Genomic DNA, 16,181 nt, shown 5'->3' with positions numbered 1-16,181 from the left:
CTGGCTCTTCTTCATTAGACATTCTTCTTTGCCTAGACCAAAAATCAAGAAAAAATCTCTCTACCTGTCTTCTGCAGCCCAGCTCTCCTATCAGACACTACAAGACCAGCTCTTTAACTGGAAACATAAATACAAATGGTAAGGCCTAGCATGAGTAGTCCTCCCGACACTGCCTGCCTGTAGGCAGTCAGTTTTGTTGCATCTTCCCAGCCAGCACTGAGCAGAGCTCTCCAGCTAGCAACAACAGGGACAACTAACTCATCATCTCCCGACCAAACTTCTGTGGCTCTCAAAAAAAAAAAAAGAGAATCTGCACGCTTGCAGACCACTGTGCTATGGATAAGGGGTAGGGTAGTTAAGTAAGTACGTGACTGCCCAGGCGGCAGCCACAAGATTTAGTTTACTTTTGTCTTTTTCTGTCTCTGGTAAATAAGGATGTGTTGGGAGTGTACATGCATAAGGTATTTTGGGTTTGGGTTTTTTTTCTTTTTCTTCCCTATCACCATTTTCAGATGGCAGTGGAAAATCTTTGTACAGCTGCAAGTGGCTAGCCTCCAGTCTGAGCTGACTTCCAGAAAATCAGCAGTTGAGGTACTACAAAGGCAAGTAACAGACTGTCAGATCATCAGATTTGTCCTTGTGATTTTGTCACATCTCAAGAATACAGATTGTCTGGCGAGCTATAAACTAAGCTACTGTGGTTGTTGTAGCAAAGTTCTGAGTTGCTGCAGTCTTGACAATTGGCAGTAAGGGTTGGCTTTTTCAGTGGAGCTCTCTGGAGCTACTGGAGAGGTTAAATTTCACCAGCCTCCATTGTGATGGAGCTGGAGCCTTTTTGCCCCTTTCAAACTCAAGAGTGTCATAGTAATTCAGACTGAATGTGACACATGAATAAATCACAATGATTGTAAGATGGACAAGTTTTTTTTCAAGCTAGACATAAAAAAAACCCCACCTGTGTTTTTCATACCTAATGTTACCTTGTCTGATCCGTTTACTTCTTTGTACATGAATAACCTCTGATAAGCGTTATGACAGTCTTCTAATGGAATCAAGTGTGTCTAGCTGAGGTAAAACTATAGTGAGATGCATCACCAGCTCTGTCAATAGAATCTGTAGCATTCTCTTGCATCATAGTGGTCTCTGCAAGTGGAGGTTTGTGGATAAGCGCACTCATCTTCAACCTTGAAATTGTAATGCTGCACTGTCTGCACTAGCTGGCTGTATGTCATGCGAACAGCCCTCTTGTTTCAAAACTTTCAGAGATGAGAGAGAAGTCTTTACAGAGATGCCTTATATGCACTGTATCTTTCAGTACCACTAAGTTTGGGCTGTGGTGTTGCCTGATGATCAGACCTGAAGCCTCTGGAGTGCTGGAATTTAGTTTCTCATTTTGTGTCTCTGGAATGTGATTTTGCCAGGAAATGTGATATTCAGAAGTGTGTATGGATTGCTAAAATATGGACAAAGTTCTAGACAACCTGAGAGGCATCCAGTCTCTCAAAAAGCATAGAAAGCCCACTTCTCTTGCAAGGATCATGAGGTGCTCTCAGGGAGTAGGGTTGTTCTCCAGTTTTCACCAAGTACAGTAGGGTTACTCTTTTTCCTTTAATTGGTGGATCAGCTGTACCTAGGATGTGTTTGTGTGTCCGGTAAGGTGGTGCGAAATTCTACTGCAGCATCATGCCACTCAGTCTAACTTGAAATTTATTGCACTTGAGTTCACATGCGCAGTTGACTTTTTTTCCCTCCTAAACAGAACAATCTTTCTGATTTCTCTAAATTAATTGGTTTGCTGGGTGATGTAGTTTTGGTGTCTGTATTTTGTAGTTGATTCAGTAATAGCAGTAACACAGTTTGCTTCCATCACTTTGTGGCATGTGCTTCTAAGAAGCCTTCACGCTGCTGATGGATGGATTCCAGTTACAGCTTGTACTTGATCATGTTTTCATTTGAATCTTCAGTAAGTGCAAGAGTTTGAAATACTATTATGGTAGCCTTAGCTCAAGGCAGACTTCATTAGCCTGCCCGTCTTTCAGCAGATGATTAAGTTATTTATGTGCTTACATTTAAGAGAGATCTTAATTTATAAACAGAACAATAAAGTGCACGAAAAAAATCTCAAAGTGTCACTGTAGCCCTTGAAGTTGCAGTATAATTAAAAATCAAAAGATCTTTCTTAAAAGTTCACATAACTTCAGCCCTCAAGTGAAGCAACTGCTGCTTTGGGGGACCAGTTCTTTGTGTCAAGTCATACAGATATTAGTGTTAATATTTTTAAATTGCTAATCATCATTTTAAAAAATTACAGGGAGCTTGTCAGGAGCACACATTAGAATTAGGGTTCCAAATATTAATGGATTTCATTAATTCATTCAGCTACCATATGTACTGTAGAGTTTCCATACAAGAAAGAAACACGTGAACATACATTCCTTTTGGATTTAAAAAATACACATTAGAAATGAAGACAATTTCACTAAGGATGTGGTAAGACAGCAGTGCTAACTGCGGACATCACTATTAGAGACTGCAGAAAGAGAAGACTAAAAGTGCTCTATTTTTATTCAGAGCTACACTGTCAGTCATCATGAAATTTACCTTTTTTTTTTTTTAAAGGCCTGGAACCTACAAGGGTTCACAGTTTGAGCAGTTACCAGTAACTAGCAGAACTATATTCTTGTAATCTGACATGACAGATTACAACTTTAAATGCACGTATAGTCACAGTAAAAGTATAAGGCTGATGAGGGTTGGAAGGAATAACTCAATTGTTAGTGTCATAATAATGTCCTAAGTGTTTACAATTTACTGCCTAGTTCTTTTTATCTTCAAAGATACCACAGGTAATAGGGATATCTCAGTGCAAGAGCTTCAGGGCACGCAATGTATTCTTGAGTGTGCCATGCCTGCCACAACAGGGTTTGAATCTTGATTTATACCAGTGCATAGAATTGTCTTAAAGGGTACAGAGAAAACAGACAAGTTTTAAATTCCAGATGTTTCAAAAAACTGAAAGAAAGCATCTAAACTCCTTATTACTAGTTAAAAAGACTACAAGAATAAAGCATACCTGAAAATAAACATAGCAACCCAGCAGATCTGCAAGATTATTATGTACAAGAGCATTTTTTGGATACGCGTGTTATTCCTTTTGATGCTTAAGTTTTCTAGTAATTGCTTGAATCCTTCTAACCAATTGTGTGTGCTATTAGGGTGGCTAAAAAAGGGTTTTCTGCTGAGATACCCACCCAAACTCACATGAAACATTGTCCTTAACAAACCACAGTTTGACTAAACAGCAGCAGATTAAAAAAAAAAACAAACAAAAAAACCCCAAACTAAAATCCAAGATAGCAGATGGTAAATCTCAAATTGCATGCTTTAAGTAACAAGTATGTGCCTTGAAAGGAAAAGAAGCTTGTACTTAAAATTATACTATGTTGCCTGCTTTCACACCAAGAGGACATTTTTGGATTTTTTTTTTGTAAGAGATACTTTTTTCTTTGCATTTGATCTAATGACAGTTTTGTTCTTAAGCTGCTATTAAAGGGCACTTTATATTTGACAATCTGGATATCAGAGATGAGGACATGGCATTATTCCTTCATTTTGTCTGAATGTTTTAACTTTCAGTTTTTTAACTTTCAATAGTGCTTACAAAGTAAAGGGGGGGGGAGAATATGTATACTTTAATCAGGTTTGGTTTAGACCACATAGAATAACACATTAGAGAAAAAAGACAAATACTTAAAAATAGTTGTATTTATATTCCACAATTTGCTCAAATACTGGTTTTTTGGGTTTTTTGGTTTTTTTTTTTTATAAACTTTCTACAGGATGTTTTAAAACAAGTTCTTCACATTGCTTGTCAACTATGTACTTATGGAATTTGAGGGAAATAGTTCTGGTTGTTTTTACAGTTTAACACATGTACAGTACCAAAATGATGGTGGTTAGTCACATGCAGTCCATATGAGATTCTAACATAACATTTAGTGAATTTTCTGATGTTGACCACCCCTTTGATGCTGAAGGTAATGCATCTGTAGAAAGCAGTGACTGTAGATTTGGGTTACTGCTCTCTGCATCTTCCAGTTTTTCAGTGTTGTCCTCCCAATTAATGTGGAATCTTGTGACTCTGGGATTAGATGCCAAAATATTCCTTTGAAGCTGGGAGAGAAGAAAATATACGGATTATGTAATGTGTACATCTCAAACAGGAGTTCATGTGCGCATAGGTTTTTTTTTCCTTTTACTCCCCATAACCTAAACAATAAAACACTTTGTTTAAAAAGGTAATTCATATAAATGTGAATCTATAGCTACTATCTATGGATCAGAAACATATTTACAGAAACACACCACTCGTTCATTTACTCTTAATATCCTACTCAGCGAAACAGCCGCTTGCTTGAGAGGATGTTTTTAACTGTTCCATGAGTTCAAGGCTGTATGAGAACTCTGCAAGTAAAGTGCAAGTGTTTGTTATTTTAGCCAATCAAATGAGTACCCTGACAAAGATGATGCAAACCACAATACTTTGTAAAAGTTCTGCATCAACTTTATGGTGTTTGCAATAATTGTATCAATTCCATCAACTGTCTGTCTTCATTTAAGAATACAACTTTGCCTTAAATTAAATTATCATGCTTTAGATTAAAATTCAGTTAGTGAAATCAATCTGTCTACTAAAGTTTTAAAGTAATAGCCTTACTTAGATTTGGAAGATATTAATATTGTGGCAGTGGACATGCCTAGACATTAGTCATATATTTTATTCTCATGGCTGGCCTTCATTTTCCTGTGAAAGGATGTTGTATTTGTTTATGTATGCAGCAAAAAAAGAAAATTCTTTCTCTTAATCTTTTACCATTTTCAAGATACTTAGCTTTGGAGGATGGCAACTTACTAGCATTGGCCATTCATTATGAAAGTTAAGCCTGATCACAGGAAGAGTTTGCTTTGGTAGTAACACTGATTTTATTCTCCAAGGAAGTGCACTCTCATTAAATATTTTTAGGCAAACTAACAAGACCATTTCTTTTTTTTGAACATAGTAGGGTCTATTACTCATCAGTTACAATTAAATATGTTTAATAACCTTCTATTCTGCTTGTATGTTTAAATTCTATCCCAAAATCACATTAAGGACTTTTATACAAACACATGATAGCTTTTGCTCTTTTTCATAGAGGCAGAGCTAGCTTTGCATAAGCATAAATAAGCAAATTAGAGAATTAAGACAAGTAGTTCTAGGCATTTCTAAGTTCAAGTGCTTAAAGGAAGTCAACATTCTGGCATTCACACCCAAAATAACTAATAAGTATGAAAAAAGAAAGAAACAGATTATAAGTTTAAGAATCTTCAAAATTAAAAGTAATTTAAGAACATACTGAGCATCCAATCCCTGAAATTTAAGTTAAGCATAGAAAATCATTAGCGACTTTTAAAAACCAATTTACATACCAATTCAGTTTAGTTACATTTGAAGGTGAGTTTCAGGGACTATGGGGATTCTCTCTGTACTAGTCATTACAGTACATGCATCATCCCATTCATTTCTTCATATCTCCAGTCATATAATTCATGCAAGCTTCAGAAATAACAATTTTCACCATCACACAACTTTGGAACGTAAGTGTGTACACATGTACGTCAGCTTTCATAAAGAGAAAGCCCAAGTCCGCAAAATCTTCCATGAAAATGAATCCAGATGCTGCACAGAACCTTGTTCATTTATACAGAGCCTGTCGGGTAGAGTATTTCACAGGATTTTGCTAGTTTTTGATGTTTATTTGATAATTTTCCTCAAGGTTTTAGGTTCCAAATAATTCTATTTCACATCGTCATTTAATGCTAGTCCTATTTTAATTTTTACCATGAAGAATATTTTTTTTTTCCCCAAGCCTGTATACTTCCTTGGTCAAGTTGTCCATTGATCAGATAATCATCTGACCTGCTCTTACCAGGTTAGCCATCTTCTCTCATTTTATACATAATTTGTTCTTCAGGTTGTTTGTTATTGTTTTGCAGAATCTGCCACTCTTAACGTTAGAACAGCTGGATAATGACTGCGTTAAATTAATACATAAAACTTAGTTCCAGGCCAGCTGTCCTAGAAAAAAAACATTATTCTGTTTTTCTGAATAACAGAGCCACTTTCTCAACAGTAGTACAGGTAGAAGGAACACAACAGTTCATTTCACACAGTGTAAAATAATAATGAAGTCCAGCCAGGGCTTCAAGCTGGTGAAAACTGTTACAGGTTTCTCAATATTCTCCAAATTTATGGCAACTACATAGCACTTGTAGTTTATCCCCACAAGTCTTTTCTATTATTTGATGCCTCGTTCCATTCCACTTCATAGAATGACTTGGGGGTTTGTTTTGTTTCTTAAAAACCTCTTTCCATAAGGATACCTTTGATATAGGACTAGAACAAAACAGGCCTTACCTTAGAAAAATCTGGCTTTACTGGTGGGTTCTCTCTCAGTTCTGTTTCGGTATATTCATTGTTTACATAGTAGCCAACTCTAATAAATTCTTGACCTCGATAGGTGCACGTAATTAGCACAACTGTTACACCTACTGCATCTGCATCTGGAATAAGCCCTGGGTTAGGTGCATCAGCCTAAATGTGAAAGAGAAAACCAGATTAAAATAAAATTTATACCATATGATTATCTAGCATGAGAATGTTAAGTAGTATGTCTTAGCAGCTGAGTAGTGACTGTATTTAAAATAATTCTTCAAGTTAACCAGAAAATATACCTGCTTTCACAACATCATCAACCCTGAATTTAGGACACTATCCTCTAGAAACAGAATTACTTAGAATACAGTAATATCGTGTGCTGATATTTCTTATGGGACATTAGCTTTGATCCAAAACTGCTTTTAAGTACGTGATCAGCTGAACTGTTGTTCAAGCAAGTGTACTAACATCCCTCCAATTCTACAGCACCGTTGTTATCCAACCCATCTTGATAGTTTAGTAGAGATATTTTTTTTTGGTACCTCTGAGGTTAAATTGGTCCGTATGTGTGGTTTTAACAAGACTAAACCCTTAAAAATACAGACTGCAATTTATACTTTAGCAAGAGCAGGGACAGGGTACAGTGTGGTTGGAGATGTCCCACAGATTTCTGGGAAAGGAATAAATTATTCTCTCTTTTGCCTCCTTCCACATGCTGATGTTTGTTAAAATGTATGCAGTTAAATGCATCATTGCTCTAAAACATCTGACACATTTCTGACTGGGATGCGATCCTAATTAATAGGCAACTCTTACAATCTTCTTCAACATCCTTACTTACTGTGGCTCTGCAGTTATTAATAATCAATAAAATTTGCTTCATAAAATGTGGCTCACATCAGTGCCTTAAAATGCTTCCTAACTACACATTTATTGATAAAATGTGATGCCTCAAAGTAACAGCAATCTAAGCATAAATGAAAGAGTTTTGTATTTACAATTTTACACGAAGATCTGAAGCCAAGAATGAACACTTGTGTTGCAAGTACAATTGGTATTAACAATGTATGTTAGAGTGGTTCAGGTGTAACAAATCTTGCTTTAGGACAGAGGAGGAATGGCATTAATTCCTGCTGTCCCTCTCATCCCTATTTTTCTATAGTATTTATATACTCCAGCACTGAAATTTGGGAGCTAGTGGTCATGCATCATTGGTGTCTGCTCTTTGCTACTTCAATTCTAAGCCTTCAAACTAGTCTAGCTTTTTATAAGAGTCTGTAGGCACTTTGCAGAAGAATTAAATGAGTCAGACCTCTCAGGTACAAATACACTGGGGGAGGAGAAGCAACCAGGGAATCGGATAGACCACAACTTTCTGCAGCCCTGAAGGGAACAGAAAATGACCAAACAGCTTGCATGGGGGAATGGCAAAGATGACCAAGGAATAGGGCAAGTGTAGAAGCTTGAAGAAATGACAAGAATTGCCAATACAGACGAAACCACTACTTTAATTCAGTAGTCTTATTCTTACAGTGCCCAGGACCATTTGATTACTTTAAATTCCACAGTGGACACTTACAGAATAATATATTGCAAAAGGATACTGTTCCATTTAACCCCCTATGAAACTCAACTCACACCCCATTATGGTATTTTAGTTCTTCCAGGCTCCCACTGTCGTTTTGTGCCCTGCAATATCCTATGATAAAGTTGAGAACCCAAGGAAATACTAGTTTAATCCTACTTAACTCTCCAGCATTGTTTTGCTAGGTAGAAAAGACACTGAACACTGTTTAAAAAAACTGTTCTCTTCGCAAATTTTGGACTTCTTGCCTTGGATGTCAAACCTCTTAATTGTCTGGGAAACACATGATCATATACAGGCAGAGAAAAAAGAGCTTACCATGACCAAGTGTTAAGTGAGCAGCAAACATATTTTGGTAGGCAAAAAGAGGCAGTAGGATTAACTTCTGCATAAAAATCACTGTCTTTATATGCTATTTTTATGCTAGAAAATACTTAAGAATTTTATGAAATCACTCAGTGTATACACTGTCTTGAATTATCTTGCTTTTTCACATTATACGTTTATTCACATAGCTATTACTGCAGATGAGCTAAGTTAGTGTAAGGTCATATCCCCACTTAAAGATAGTAAATTATTTATGTACTTATATTCCCAAAAAGAAGTTTCTGTAAATTTATCATAAATCCCCAAGTGCAGAGAGAGAAGGAATCAGGTTTCACTACTTCTATCTTGGTATTTAGAACCAAGTAGGCCAAGCTGTGGGCCTTTAATATTGAAATATTTTTAGATTTAAAAAAGAAAAAAAGAAAAAAGCTGGTTGCGTAAATCTGAAAAGCACAATAGTTTTCATCTTTCTGTAGGTAAGGCTGACTTCCCAACCTGATACACAGCTTCTTTTTGACAAAGGTAGTTTTATCATCCTTGGTATTTCATCTGTGTGCTTCTCCATTTTAGTTGCTGTTTCAGCCATTTTCCTATGTAGAAAAATCTACAGCATATTATTAGCTGAAAATTTTATACCCCTCCGCAAAGGTCCTTTCCCTGTGCTGTCCCTAGTGAACATAGTCTCTTTTGTTTGTATTATACACCTCCTGCAGTTCTCTGCTTTGCCCCGTTCTGTCCTTCTCCCCCTCTCCCAGGCTGCTTCAGTTTGGTGAATAAAATAGCTTCAGTCATTAGCAAAGGCTTATTGCAGCACTTGAGGTTTTGGTGGTCTCCTGTATACACATTAGCCGAGTCCTACCCTCACCTGAAATCTAGTGCTTTTGAAGTCTAATATAGCTAGACCAATAGTACTTCCATAAGAAATAAAAGGGATTATTTATTATAACACAGGAGTACTGACTCTCTTACAGGACATACTCTAATCTGAGCAAAACATCTACATACCTATTCCTAATTTAGCTGCAGTGTCAGTTATGACCAGAATACAATTCCGTCCCACAGAAACTGAAAGACCAGTAAATTTCATTTTCAAGGCCTTCCTTATCATACAGCCCGAACATGCCTTTTCAGGCACCTGCCTCCTGCTACTTCCCATCACCATCAACAATGAATCTTTGTAATTTAATTGAGAAGAGTCCATCTTTTAAATTAGAAACGTAAACACTAGCTGATTTCTCTGGCTACAGCGCTACAAGGTAGCCCCATTGAGAGCAACAGAGGATCACCTATTTCTGACCAATTAATGCCATAAGCTATAATAGCTTGATAATGGAAGAACTGCTTTATTTGTTGTGTGGAAAAATCAGGCCCAGCTCCAAAACCAAACAGAAATGTTTCAAGACTGATTTGCACATGTGGTTGATAAATATAACCTCCAGCCTAATCCTATTCCTTTAGCCTGTCTTGTAGGAACTTAAAAGATTAATCAAGATGCCTCACAATTGTTATTTTAAAACAGTTACAGTAATTGTGAGAAATAAGAAAGTGTACTCATTAGCAGCTTTTTTTTTTTTTTAATGCTTATACTCCAGCATGCATTTGCCATTAAATAGCTAAGACCATTTATACTCTTTGGAAAAGTAGCATGGTTCTTACACAAAAGTCATACTCAGTTTCAATCCAATTTTTATGCTGATGAATTTTACTCTCAGTTTACAAGACAAATACTAATATTTGATAAAGAAGTGAACGAAATCATAGTTTTGATAAAACCCCCATCAAAACCAAAACAACTCCCCTAAGAATTTAGGCAACTCGGCTTTAGGGTTTTTTCCCCCCCTTCTCGCTGACTTAAGATGGAAACCAGAATAGGCTAGAAAGCCATCTTACTGCTGTTCTTTCCCTGATTTCTTTCCCTTCATTATTCCTTCTTGCTAACTTTTGACTTTAACAGCAGTGTTTTATAGGACTGTCACATGCTCCAGAGTTTGTTGGACAGTCTTGATCTACACACTCGTGACCCAAATGCCTACTGTCTACCACTGGAATTCTGTCTTATTTTACAAATCACTGTATTTTTTTGAGATTTATCATGCTTAGCCAAACATTACAGTTGAACATTTATCCTGCCAAACAGAAATAAACTCGACTGTTCTGGCAGGGTTTTACAATGCATGTTGGCCTGATCTTCTAAAGATGTTGTCTACATTAACCTAGTGCTCCCAATGGTCTGAAACCGCCACTGACTGCAGTAGACTTAAGCCTGATGGTGCTAGTGTAAACCAGGTAACTGGCACTCTTGATTACTGAGAGACCTAGAATATATTTATAAACTAGACTGGTCAAATAGCTACGGGAACAGTGCTTGTATCACTAATTATCGATACCACAAGTGAAAATACTATCTTGGAAATATCAGGGGCAAGAAGTATCAGCTCATCAACAGACTTTAAAGGAAGGTATATCATACCTGAAGAGCTGATGGAAATATTTTTCTAGTTTAACATTATTTTTCAAGTACCTCTTAGTTTGATACAGTCATCTTTAAACAAACTAACACAACCCCTTAAGAAACAGTTAAATCAAACTTACCTGAAAGACAAACATGTGTCTGCCTGCCGGAACAGGTCCTACTAAAACAGAGTCTAACACCTGATCGTACTCTTCACTTTCAGCTGAACCCACATAGATTATTTTCCATTCCAAATCTATAGCAAAACAAAAATAAAAAAATCCAAACGTTAATTATCATTACAGTTAAGGGTCTTCCACTCTTGCCTGTCTGCAGTTTTGTGTAGCCTAAAATCACTTCTTTGGCAACAGGCCTTAAATACCAAGGACCTGTCTTCATAGGGGGGATATACCAATGCCTGCCCTAGTCCTCCTGAACCAGACCATCCCACCATCTCTTTCCAGTCATTTGGTACTACAGGAATCCCTCTATTTTCATAGTCAGGTTAATTTTCAAATTTTACACAGAGGACAGGGCACATTTACTTGTTGGGAGCTATGTTCAGCATTTTTTTCAAAGCTTGTCAGAATGGTTTCAGCACAGGGATAACGCTTGTATACGCCTATAATACACTGCATGCCTTGAATACTGACTCACCTCCCAGAAAGTAACTCCCACCTTCCACATATACACCTCACAGCTTAAATTATTCAGATCATGGAAGGTACTTAATTGAATAAGAAAACCTATTGTGTAAGCCCTAGGCACACTAACTGTATGTCCCTATTCCTTCACATGTAACTTATGTAACCTGACAAGTACATAAAATTGTGATAGCATGAGTAGATCATATTCTCATTGAAGATATTGGTGCTTGGACTTTATGTGCATCCTGAAATGTAATTACAGGGGGGGGAAGTAAATGTAGCATTTTGCTTCTTAAAGTAATGCACCAAAATCAAACTTTTCTTACAATTCAGATTTTTCTAACTCACCCAGGTGTCTGAAAATTGAAACTGCAAATGAGCACACATTAGCTCTTCACTTTCACTTTTTGATTCAAAACCACAATGCATAAATACATGTATAGAACTAATCTTAAAAGACAGATTTTTCGTTTTTTAAACAAGAGGGGAAAAAGATCACCATTACAGAAAACTATGACTAAGCCTTTTTTCCTTTTTTTTTTTTTTAAATGAAACTGTTGCTTCAAAACTTTACCTTAAAAATGTACATGGTATATATGCTATTTTTTTCCCCTTAAGAACAATGCCCTGATCGTCTATGCAAAAACACAAACCTGTACCATATTACATTTACTTTATTACTATGTTCTGCAAAATCCAAATGTCTATGTTATGGTTTCTTGATGCAGAAATAGTATTTAAGCATAGGAAGAAAAACTTAGCACTTTAACAGAACTTGGCTGCTTTAGGATTGCAACTCACTTTCCTCATTAATGAATTCTTCTCGCTTTTGTGTTTAACAATGCGGGTATTGGGGGTTTAAGTAACATAACTAACAGGGCTCAGGAAGGGATTTTACTCCTTTGTACAGCACAGCACAACTGGCCAGGTATTGTATCAGAGGTTTTATTTACCTTGTAAGCATGTAGTACTAGCTACGGCCAGTACTGCAGGCTACTCATCCAGGACAATTAAGGACCTCTTCTGTCAGCATCTCAGTCCAAGTTATAACTTGCAAGAAGACTTTTAGGCTAAACTACTTAAGATTATCACACTATCATGTGCCATTATTCTAAGAAAATGGTATAAAGTTCATTCTAAACCATTAATATTTAGTACTGAAAAATGGACTTTTTAAAAATAAGTTTTAAATTATGCATTGAATAGGTTGATCCAAATGCTGTTTGGGTATCTTGATACAGAATAACAACTTTAAAAAAAAAAAAAAAGCCTGGACTTTATGAATTTAATTTTAAGATCAGTGGTGCACAGGACTAGCTGAAGAGAAAACAGCCCTGGAAGGAAAAGCGTAACACCTTGCGCCAATCCCCTACGACAGGCACTGCCACCTGCTACAGCAGTTGCCATCGAGGGGTCTGATGCTCTGTGTATGTCTCAGCTGAGGCCAGACTGACCAGAGACATCCAGTCAGCAACCTGGAGATGGGCATGGCGCGCATCCTGCTACAGGCAGCTGCAGCTAAGGCGCCGGTCCGCTGTAAGAGGGCAGGCGAGTAGCGGCAGAGGCCTAGAGGAAACCCCAGCCTCAGACGAGACTTCCTCTGAAGTTCCCGCCAGCGCGACCCTCCCTCCCAGCGGCGGCGGAGTAGCGCGAGCCCAGCCGCCTGCGCCGAGCGCGCTGTCACCAGGCCGCCGGCACACACCAGTAAAAACGGCTGCAGGAGCAGGCGGCGTGAGGCAAGTTTAACCGCAGGCACAGAAAGCCTGCCAGGCGTTGTCACCCACCGACTCCGGGTTCCCTTTTACCATCCCTCGCCCCTCGGGCCGCTGGGGCTCCCTGGCGAGCCGGCGGCGCTGGTCTCCGCCGGGGCTAGGACCCCGCCGGGGGCCAGGCGGCTGTCCTCTCCCGCTCACAGGCAGCCCCAGCCCAGCGGCCTTCCCCTCCCGGAGCGGCGGCAGCTCACTCGCACCGCCCGCGCTGCCGGCGGGCCGGAGCGCCTCGTTTCCCCTCCCAGCCCGCCGCCTTCCTCGCCCTGAGCCGCGGCGTTCAAAACTCCCGCCCGAGGGGCGACGCGCGGCCTCTCGGGGCGACTCCCGCGGAGAGCCGCGACGCAGCCTGTCGGCGACCCGGCGGGCGGCGCTGCGGAGCACCGCCGAGGCGAAGGCGGTTCGCGGCCCGCCTGGCTGAGGGGAAGGCGGGAGCCCGCCGCCGGCGCAGCGCGCCGCTCGGCGGGGAGCACAGCCGGCGCCCCAAACTCAGGCGGAGGGGTCTCCGCGGGGCGGCTGCAGGGCGGCGCTGCCAGGGCCGCCCCCCTCCTCTGGCGGCAGCCGGTAACTTTCGAGTGACTTCCAAAAATAGTGGCTGGCGGCCGGCCCCCTCCCCCACCGGCAGGGCTCCCGCAGCCAACGTACCGTACCGTACGGTGCCGCGCCGCCGGCCCCGCGTACCCGCCGCAGCAGCCGGCTGCCGGTACCCGGGGACGAGCCCGCCCGCCTGCCTCTACCTCCCACAGCGATTTAAAAAAAAAATTAAAAAAAATTAAAATTAAGTATTAAAATGGAGCACGAGGCCAACGAAACGCTCGCTCCCGGAGCGTTTTCCGCGCCCCGAGTAACGCCTGGGCTTAGGGGCGCCGGCCGCGCAACAGCCCCTCTCCCCGCGGGCGCGGGGATGCGCGGCAGCCGAGCCCGGTTAACCCTCTCGCTCTCGCGCTCCCCCCCACGCACACACAAAGCTGGCAACATGGCTACCACCACTCAAACAAGTTCCTCGCAACTTGAAGCTCGCCTCGCCTCGCCGATGGCGCGGCGCGGCGGGCAGAGGCGGCCCCGGTTCGGCGGCCAGGGCAGGCGAACGCCGCCAACTTTCCCCGCCGGGCTCGGCGAGAGCGGTTTTCCGCCGGGGGCTCGGGCGCCGGCGAGCACATCCCTTCACCTCGGCACGGCGATGCGGCGAAGGAGAAACTGTTAAATTGTAAGAGCAGGCCTGTGCAAAGTTTAAGCCTTAAAACCCCTGAAACTAAGAGCCCGGGGTTACAAAATTCGTATCGGGAAAAAATCTACTCACCTTCCGACAGGTCCTCTATGCACTCAAATGTGATTTCGAATTGGAAAGGATTGTAGAAAGGAGAAGGATTATCCAACACCACTACATTGTTCACCTGAACCTTTGCCATATTTTGAAAAAAACACAAACAATAGGAAGAACGTGTTAACGCAGCACAATAAAGTCCAGTGTGTTGGTTTTTTGCAACGCACAAACCCCCGTGCCAGTGTCTGAGCGAGGCTGCAGAGCTGCGACTTGGAGAAACTTTTTTTTCCCCCTTTTATTTACACCAGGAACACTCCACACTGTTTGCAGCTTTCCTATTTCACTAAACTACAGCCCATTCTGCCCTGCTCGCCGCCAGCGCCCGCCCGGATTGGCCGCACGCCGGGCTAGGGCCCTCCTCCCCGAGCACGGCCGCCGAGCGGCACCAAGATGGGCTCCGCCGCTCCCGCTCGGCCCCCGGCGCCTTGCAGCGGCGCCCCCGCGCGGCAGAAACGGCCTGCCAACGGCCTCGCCGGGCGGGGCGGGGCCGAGCCCAGCCGGGCGGAGCCGGGGCCGGTGGGAGCGCAGCCGGGGCTCCGGCCCCTGCCATGGTCGCGGCGCTGGTAGGCTTCGCCCGTTCTCGCCTGTGGGGCTCTGCCATGTGTCGTGAGGTTGTTGTGGGTTTGTGGGGGGTTTTTTAGGGTTTTTTTATCCTTTTCTGTGCCCAAAGGTGGCCGAGGCGATGCAGTGAGCTGATTTCACTGGGACTGGGTGCTGATGGGGTCCCGGGGGCCAGGGCCACCCCGGCTCAGGGCTGGGGGGGGGGCGGGCTGCGTGGGGGCCATCAGTGTGCAAGAGGCCAGCCCCACAGGGGAGCTGCTCTGACCTGGTCGGCCCCGTGGCGCTGACCTCTTGGCCAAAGGCAGTGTGCCAGGAGGCAGGGTAACAGCCCAGCTGGTCCCTTGCTCACTGGGGTGCTCCCTGAATAAAGGGGTTTGCTCTTGGGGTGCTGGGTGTCCAACGTGTGCACAGGCTGTCCATACACCCCTGAACTCTGCCATGGATCCAACTTGCTGCTGCTAGATAGGTCCGCTATCAGAGGGGCTGTGGAGGGATTGGAGCATGTCTTCTACACAGCTGTGGTGTAAAGAAGCCATCCCATTCCTGTATTTGTAAAGAAGGGCCTAGGTAACTGAAACAACGCGTATCCCTGTGCAGTAGCAGGAAGCCCAGAGGAGGCCATCTTGTGTGGCAGCAGGAGGCTGGTAGAAGAAGCCATCTTGTGGCTGCCAGAGACAGGGGATAGGGAGGAGTGATGTGGTGCTGTAGTTTATGTGCCTGAGGCAGGGGTGTGGGCTGGGAAGAACAGAAAGTGCTCATGGCTTGGGGGGGGGGGGGGAGCGAATTGTGTACCCTTGCCACAAGAAGAGATTCTGTGTGGAAAGAAATACACAGCCAGGCTCTAGTAATGTCTACAGGGAGCCCTTGAATGGGTGGAATATGCCCAGCAGGAAGGCATGTAGGAGCCATCTGACCACCTGTGAGGAAAGGCCAAGCCCCGCTGGCGGGAACAGAGTGCCTCATACCTGCAGTGGGCGAGAGCTGAGGCACAGAGGCCCTTGGGCTTCAACTAAGCTCCAAGCACGTGCAAGGTTTGATGTC

The 16,181-nt window shown here is 42.3% G+C and overlaps 2 protein-coding genes across 4 annotated transcripts in view; one reads left to right on the top strand and one right to left on the bottom strand.

The window, feature by feature from the left end:
• MCM9 (minichromosome maintenance 9 homologous recombination repair factor) overlaps positions 1 to 16,181 on the top strand; it is a 50,910-nt gene that overhangs the window by 18,076 nt on the left and 16,653 nt on the right. The window contains exon 8 of one of the 3 annotated variants that reach the window (XM_075747957.1): positions 513 to 3,621. The exons of the other annotated variants lie outside the window; for them this stretch is intronic. Coding sequence (XP_075604072.1) covers positions 513 to 568 — 56 coding nt within the window. The 3' untranslated portion in view covers positions 569 to 3,621. Of the gene's footprint in view, positions 1 to 512; positions 3,622 to 16,181 lie in introns of those variants that run through there. 3 annotated transcript variants of the gene reach the window in all.
• ASF1A (anti-silencing function 1A histone chaperone) lies at positions 3,748 to 14,944 on the bottom strand. The gene is made up of 4 exons (XM_075747958.1): positions 14,556 to 14,944; positions 10,983 to 11,098; positions 6,458 to 6,634; positions 3,748 to 4,173 (listed from the first exon to the last, which is right to left on the bottom strand). The coding sequence occupies exons 1-4, from the start codon at positions 14,662 to 14,664 to the stop codon at positions 3,961 to 3,963; spliced, it is 615 nt and encodes a 204-aa protein (XP_075604073.1). The 5' UTR covers positions 14,665 to 14,944; the 3' UTR covers positions 3,748 to 3,960.

The sequence above is a fragment of the Balearica regulorum genome, chromosome 3 (genome assembly GCF_011004875.1).
Source record: "Balearica regulorum gibbericeps isolate bBalReg1 chromosome 3, bBalReg1.pri, whole genome shotgun sequence".
In the NCBI taxonomy this organism is placed as follows: Eukaryota; Metazoa; Chordata; class Aves; order Gruiformes; family Gruidae; genus Balearica; species Balearica regulorum.
Note: the sequence above shows the minus strand (reverse complement) of the source record. Positions and strands in the feature narration are given on the sequence as shown.